Below are 7451 nucleotides of genomic sequence, written 5' to 3'. Positions count from 1 at the left end.
ATATTATTAGCTTTGATCACATCAAATATGTTGAATGTATTTGATAAACTACACCTTATTTGAATTTTCTTATAATGTAATAATATTATGATAATCTTAAATAATATAATGAGTTAAATTAACCATTAACAATTGTTGAATAAATTATTAAACTTAAATTACTTTTTAATTAAGAATTAAAATAATAGTTAATATATTATAAAAAATGAAAGTAGTTTAAGCACAACTAAATTATGATAAAAAATGAAAATTAAAGATTAACACGCACAAAAATAATTAAAAGAAAAATGTCCAACCGATTTAACGAGTTTCTCTAAACGAATATTAAAAAACGTCAAAAAAATAATAATAGTATTGTGGATGATACGTATCAGTCAAATACAATGACAACAATAGGGTCAATGACTCAAAGATTAATTCACACCATATTTATCTTCTTTATCAAAATATCTCAACAACTATCAAGGGACTTGAATATCAACCACGAGGTCTTGTTATACTCCAAATATACGCTACCTTATGACAATGCAGAAAAATGTGACATCGATTCAACTTACATAAAGAACATCTGATAATGACTAACCATATATAATACATTATTTTTTTATGCATCAATCCTTAGTAAAAATTACATCACGAATAATACTTCAACCAACTAGAGGAACAAAATTTTAAAGAAATTTTATACTCATATATATATATATATATAAAGATTATGATTCACTCGTATATACTCCAATTTTGTTACTATATACAAATTTTATGAACAAACAATTATTATAATGATATATGTCTTCGAAACACTTCTAAAAAGTGCTTTAACTGAATTCCAATGACAGTTTAAAATTGAACTTAGACACAAAATTCCTAAATAGATCACAATGTTCACATTCAATTCCATCAAATACATTAACATAATAAGATAAGAAAGTTCAACAATAATAGAAATAGAAATAAAAATTGAAAATAAGTTCACAAGGTGCCTTGCCACAAAGAAAAATAATCCATAGGGTGTCTTAAAAGTTCAAACAAAAACAAGTAAAAAAAGAGAGAGTTTGTTGCAAGGCATAATTCAAAGTAATGGAAAATAAACAAATCTATTTGGGAAGCCATGAACCAGCACGAAGAACTGTCATCTTCAAGTAAATTGTAGACAGTTCAGCTCGATGGTTCTTGACAAACTCACAAATACATCTGTCTTCTTCAACCAGATTGTTAAATCTAGCAAATAACTTCCATCCCCCGGTGAGCACGGTCCTCCCGTCTTTCCGCTTCACGACTTTCGTGTAAATTCGCCTCTTTTCTTGATCCACCAACATCACCGACGGCGTAAGATTAATGTTGTAGTCTTTCATTATATGAGCCGGAAGATGCTACATTACATAATAATTATATATCAAATATTTATAAGTTAAGATATAAATAAAAAAAAAATGTGTCTTACCAGTTCAATTGGTTTGTCCCGTCTAAGTCTCGTCACGAAATAAGAATTTTCAGGACGCTTAACAACTCCGTATTTGAAAATGGTGTCCTCACTCTCAAACTCAGGAATTTCAATAGAAGATGATGTTTTTCCTTTCACTGTTATGCCAACATTAGACTCCACAACTGCTTTTCCTTTTTCAAATAAAATTAGAAAACATATTAACCTTTGATCATTTTTATTAGAAATTGTATATTTTTTGAGTGGAAATTGAGAATTTTATATTAATTAGTAATGTAATAATAATACTTACTAGAACTAGAACGGGTAACTGGTTTATTTTTCTGTTTTTGAGTGATGCTTAAACTTGTCTTCTTGAGCTTCTTCAACCTTTCCTTTTCCTCCTCTTGCACTTCCTCAGTCTCATCATCACCCTCTTCTTCTACATCATTATCATCATACTCATAATCACTATCATCAGTGTCCTCACCAGCTTCATAGTCACTGTCCTTGTCATCGTCATCCTCCTCCTCCTTCCCCTTCCCCTTGTCGTCCTCTCCATCTTCATCCTGGTCTTCCTCAACATTTTCCAAGTCATTCATGGTTGATTGAGGCTGAACAAATTTTTGTTCACACTTTGAATGCCCAAAATGCATAAATTCGAAACATAAATCCCCATCGTAATCAAAAACTAGTACATGACCATCTTCGAGCAATATGTCTGATACAAATTTCGACCATCCATTCATGAAAAAGAAATCTTCTCCCTTCTTTTCTGTGTGCACGGTCCAACTTCTTCCCTTACTGTTTTTCAAGGTAGGTTTCTTTGGTACAATTCCATCAAGTTCTTCAACAAAAGCTGGGGGAATTTGCTATCAAAAAAGAAATTTTGAATAAATCCCACTTGAGAATTATAAGAAAAATCACAAACAAAGTCATTTTGGTCATTTAATTCAAATAACCCCAACTTATACATCCAAATAGGTTTTTCTATTATACAAATAATCATATCATTTCAAAAGATCCTACCTCAAACATACTCCCAAGACTTACACAAAATGTCATTATTCATAAGGGCATAATAGTCTTTAACAGATAATTTTGAATTTCAAGATACACAATTAATCTCTACTTGTACAATAACCTAGTTTGATCTATAAAAAAAATTGAATTAAAGAATTACTGCAAACAAATGATAAAAACTATAAACTTATATAAAAAATGCGATTACTATGTGGATATGTATAAATATATATACGAGATCTGAAACTTTATATTAAAATGAAAGACGAGATAAACTTTATACTTACCAGTGATTTTGAACTTGTAGATTCCGTATAAACCTTGAAGAAGCTAGGGATCCTCATAATGTGTTCGACTTCCTTTGAACTGTTCGTCTATGCTCTCGATCTGAATTTAATAAACTGCTCGCAAGAATTTTGAGGGAGAAAATGATATATATATTTATATATAGATTAAAGGTCAAAATTATTTAATTACTTTCTCCATTGGATAGAACCTTATTCATTAATAGGCTAGCTATCATTTCAACTTATGGAATACACTTTATTAATTTATTAGTCATAATAAATTATTATTCACAAAATCCAATTAAAAAAATAAAATAAAGGAATTCTTAAACAAAAAGACGATTAAATGGGTTATCGCTAAGAATAGGTGCCGACGTGGAACAACAAGCCCATAAGTTAGGGAATAAGAGATCCACTTCAAGGGAGATCAACCTCTCGGCCCAAAACATTATTAAAACTAGCCCAATACTCTATCCGACCAAATTTTATTTGTTTTTATTTACCTAATTTCTTGTATGTCCGCAAAAAGAGTTATTCCAAACATCTCTTAGACGAGATTTCCATAGAAAATAGAATTTGGGAAATTACCTTTTTCTCCTTTGTACGGGTGTGGCGTTGGCAGCATATTATCCATTCACTCTTTAGTCCCCATGATTCCTTTTAATTGAGGTCATGCCAATTGCTAGGTAGCTTGTGTACTCTTTGCAACCAAGAAGTCGACAAAGATATACAAGACACATCTAAATTTTCATATCCTGCATCTCTACTTCCCTTCTTTCCTACGCCTTTTGTCGGTTCCAAAATAATTCCATAGATGGCATTTTATGGCTCCAAAAAGTTCTCAATCTCAATTGTAATAAAGCTTTTGAAGGGCAAAAGTACAGAATTACTGACGGTAATTGTCCGTCGCTATAGGACTGACAGATGTGAAATGCCACTGAAAAAGAAAAACGTCGCTATTTCTTAAATTACCGTTGCTATAGTGCCAATAGTTTTACTAATTGGACTTGTCGCTATTTCTCAAACGCTTTAATAACATTGAATCAATAACGACGAAAAATAAAACAGGTACTATAAACTCGAATAGATAGCGACAAAAAACATAAACGTCGTTATTTCTGTTTTACATAATTGTATTGAAATTGGGGTGTAGTTCTAATTCTTAGTTAACTTTGATAAACTATTTAAGATTAAAAATTAAAATTGAAATTGAAATTAGAATTTCAATTGTTTTATGATTTTCAATTCTACTCTTTTTAGTTTAAAATTGTAATTTCAATATCAATTTTTTATATGTTTTAAACAAAAATATTCATTATTTTATTATTTGCAGCATGGTTAGTTAACTTGTGAATTATATTTTGATTTTGAATTTTGAAATTAAAATGTTGAATATATATATATATATATATTAATTTAATAAGTTAACATTTCGAAATGATATATATATTTTTTGAGTTTAGGAAGTTAGTTGTCGTACCCCAATATTTTTTTAATTTAGAAAGTTAATATATCGATCCATTATATATAATTTTAGTTTAGTAATGAAGTTAACATGTCTTGAACTATAGTGCTATACTAGGTTGTGTCAAATTAATATCTTAATAATATAAATAATATAAATAATATATTCAAATAATTTTTATTATATTATTTTTTTAAACATAAAAATTGAAAATAAAATTAAAAATTGAAAATAACTTTAAGGAGATTTAACAAATCAAGCTAAAGAAGAACCTAAAAAGATGAGTAAGAAAGTGAGAGAGGGAGAATGTAGAGTTGTCGAAGGGTCGTGACCAAGTTTGATGTGAAGTCTGATGGGGTGGTTATGCGTCCTCACGACGAGTCAGATGACATAGAAGTTTGGTTTTTCGTTGTTATGGGTGGACGTAAGGTTAGCTTGGCCAATGGTCATCCGCAAGTGAGGGTGGACTCGTTCACATCATTGTTAGCTAGAAGGGTGGTAGGGGAGCCGGAGAGTTGTGTAGACCGGCGATCTTCACAACTCACCTCTAGTAGTCGAGTTTGAGGAAGCGAGATGGGGGTGGGAGAGATAAGATGGTGGGAATATTTGCCAAATCTAGTGCTAACGTTGCAGGTTGGATTTGATGCGTCTAATGGGCTGAACTTGAATAAAACCATAAGGCCAAGGGCAGCGGTGATGCCCCAAAGGTGGAGGTTGTTTTAAAGTGCGAAGATGTTTGACATCCTAATTATCGTGCGACTGGTACTCCTTCCTATGTTGATACTGTGAATGGTGGAAGATGTGTAATTTGAAGCGATTGGACCAAACAGTGAAGACGGTTGAGTTATGGAGCCTACACTTATAATAAATTCTACATTGTTAATTAGAGTTTATTGAGTTTTCTTTTTTTTGGTTTTGGACTTGGGCCTGACCAAAGTTATTTAGGTTTATTACCTGAATGTTTACCCTATAAATATGTGATTATTAATGATTTACATTGTTAAGACAGAATTCTAGAGAGATAAAATGTGAGGCAAAAACTCTGTATTCATTTTTCTTCTTCATAGTGAAATATGGTGGTGGCTGAAGTGGATGTAGCTCAATTTGAGTGAACCACTATAAATCTGTGTCTTCTTGTGTTCTTCTTTCTTGCATTTTTACAGATTGTTTAAGCTGGTCGGATTTGGGAGATACAAATCTTAACAAAGACGGGAACAAAATGCTTTAAGTTCACTATGGCAGTGAAGCGGACATAAACGATGGACAATCGAGTTTGAGTTGGTTTATTTAAAATTGATTCGTAGGTTCTTATCTTTGTTAGTTTTGGCGAGAAACCAATTTGAAATTGACCGCTTGAGTGGTGAGCTTTGGTTCAGATTTAACTCTGGGAGAATTTATGTTTGTACGCTTGTTTTTAATCGACCCCCAAACTCTCGTAGTAAGTTTGTTCGACTTTTTTTTATGATTTTTTTTTAAATCGATTATTATTTTGTTAAAAATCCATTGGTTTACCTTTATTTCGAATCTCGTAAAATGTGTGAGAAATCATTTTTTAAAGAGTTAATTCGCCCAAAAGAAAAGTGAGATAAGGAATCTAGAATAGGATTTTAGCAAAGTGTTTTTATAATTTCGTTTTTAAGGGTTGGGTGTTTGGTGACGTGTGGAAAAATTCTCGAATCTATGGTCCACACGCTCATCCTAAATAGACGGTCTCTACTATGACATTTTTGACCTTTCGAAACTATCATTAAATATTCTATTAGGGAGTCTGGTCTTGACTCTTCTTCATTCTGAGTTAAGTTAAGTTCAACTTGTCATGAACATTATGGAAATGTATCAGACTGAAAATCCTAGAATGACGATTCGACCCCGTTCTTGACATCGAGGAGTGGTGAGCAGAATAAAACTTTCATCAATCAAATGGCATAACATAAGTAAGGGAGCTTTCCTTTGTTATCAATCCACGGACAACAACAATTATAGTACATTCAGTATAACTCAAATCTAACCCGATCAAGATCCCTTAAATAAAATAAATTAGAATCACGTATGTTCAGTGATTATTGTATAGTTGAGAATCACCAAAGTAAAAAGGTTGGCAAGTAATCTCAAGGCCCGACCATTCATCCAATGTAATACCTTCTTCCTTGACCGCTTACTGCTTAACTTTGTTCGTCTATCCACCTGCTCAAGTCTGCTATTTCATCAGATGTGGGGCGGAAGAGAAGTGGAATATCGAGAAATATGAGTATGCAGGGAACCATCGACCGAGGCTCTAGTGCGCCTCAAAATACACTTTTGTTTGAGTTCAAAACCTAGCTAGAATGTATGTCTAAGATTGTAACTTACGTCTAAAAGTGTGCCTATTATGTTTCTAAAAATATTTATAAGATGTTCATAGGGTTAGAAAATGTTAACATCAAAAGCGATAAAGAATCATTTAATATAAGAGAAAAAATGAGGCATAAATCCGAACTAATGTTAGACTAATAAATTATTTGTATATATTTGTTTGACTATTGTGTACCAAGATGAAAAAAAATATTGTATTTATTTAAGCGAGACAAAAACATATTAAACGAATCAAAAAATATGAAAAATAAAATAAAAAATTAACTTTGATTATTAAATTTATACCTGACACATACTCAACCCATATTAATAAATAATATAAGTTGAATTATGAGTTAAAATAAATTTAATTTGGGTTGAATAATAACTCAGGTAGACCATGGTAAGACACAAATATAAAATTCGACATCCCAAATATAAGTAAAGAAAATATTATCAAATAGAATGAACATGCAGATACTGAAATATATCAAATTTCATAACATTAATGTAAAAAAACAACATTTAATTACATTTATATATATAATAGAAAGAAAAAAAAAGTGAATGTCAAAAGTTTGATTATTACTAAAACCGCCTAAAGTTAATGCTGAAGAAATCGTGCTAGTTTTTCAAATTCGAAAAATATATATAATAGAATGACAAGTTGTGATTACAAAACCTTAATTCCACAAAGTAAATGACAAATATATAAAAGAAAATTTGTCCTCCTTCATACTAGTTTTCCACCCATTTCCAAATTCATTGCTTCTTTCCCTGCAGCTGCAAGTTTGTTCTTGAATTGCTAAAATTACTAGAACTAAAAAGGAAAAAAGTGAACACAAGTGCATAAAATTGCTTACCAGCAGCATTATTAGCTTCAGCCACAGCTTCAACTTTTCTCTTGTTATGGTTCATAATG

General features: G+C 31.1%; 1 protein-coding gene across 1 annotated transcript; it reads right to left on the bottom strand.

Annotated features, from left to right (window-relative positions):
• Positions 1–1097: 1097 nt before the first annotated feature.
• Positions 1098–2790, bottom strand: LOC124935635 (B3 domain-containing protein At5g60130-like). Its single transcript, XM_047476054.1, has 4 exons — positions 2734–2790; positions 1737–2295; positions 1445–1617; positions 1098–1373 (listed from the first exon to the last, which is right to left on the bottom strand). Exons 1-4 carry the CDS (start codon positions 2788–2790, stop codon positions 1098–1100), a joined length of 1065 nt encoding a protein of 354 aa, XP_047332010.1.
• Positions 2791–7451: the final 4661 nt, after the last annotated feature.

The sequence above is a fragment of the Impatiens glandulifera genome, chromosome 4 (assembly GCF_907164915.1).
Source record: "Impatiens glandulifera chromosome 4, dImpGla2.1, whole genome shotgun sequence".
NCBI classification, from domain to species: domain Eukaryota; kingdom Viridiplantae; phylum Streptophyta; class Magnoliopsida; order Ericales; family Balsaminaceae; genus Impatiens; species Impatiens glandulifera.
The sequence above is the reverse complement of the archived record's forward strand: the minus strand, read 5'-3'. Positions and strand labels throughout refer to the sequence as shown.

What these genes read in the sequence shown, in the direction of transcription:
- LOC124935635 (XM_047476054.1), bottom strand. Translation starts at nt 2,790, where the DNA reads ATGAGGATCCCTAGCTTCTTCAAGGTTTATACGGAATCTACAAGTTCA. An exon ending in CTACAAGTTCAAAATCACTG is followed by an intron (nt 2,296 to 2,733) that starts GTAAGTATAAAG and finishes CTTTTTTGATAG; the next exon opens with CAAATTCCCCCAGCTTTTGT. An exon ending in GGGACAAACCAATTGAACTG is followed by an intron (nt 1,374 to 1,444) that starts GTAAGACACATT and finishes TATGTAATGTAG; the next exon opens with CATCTTCCGGCTCATATAAT.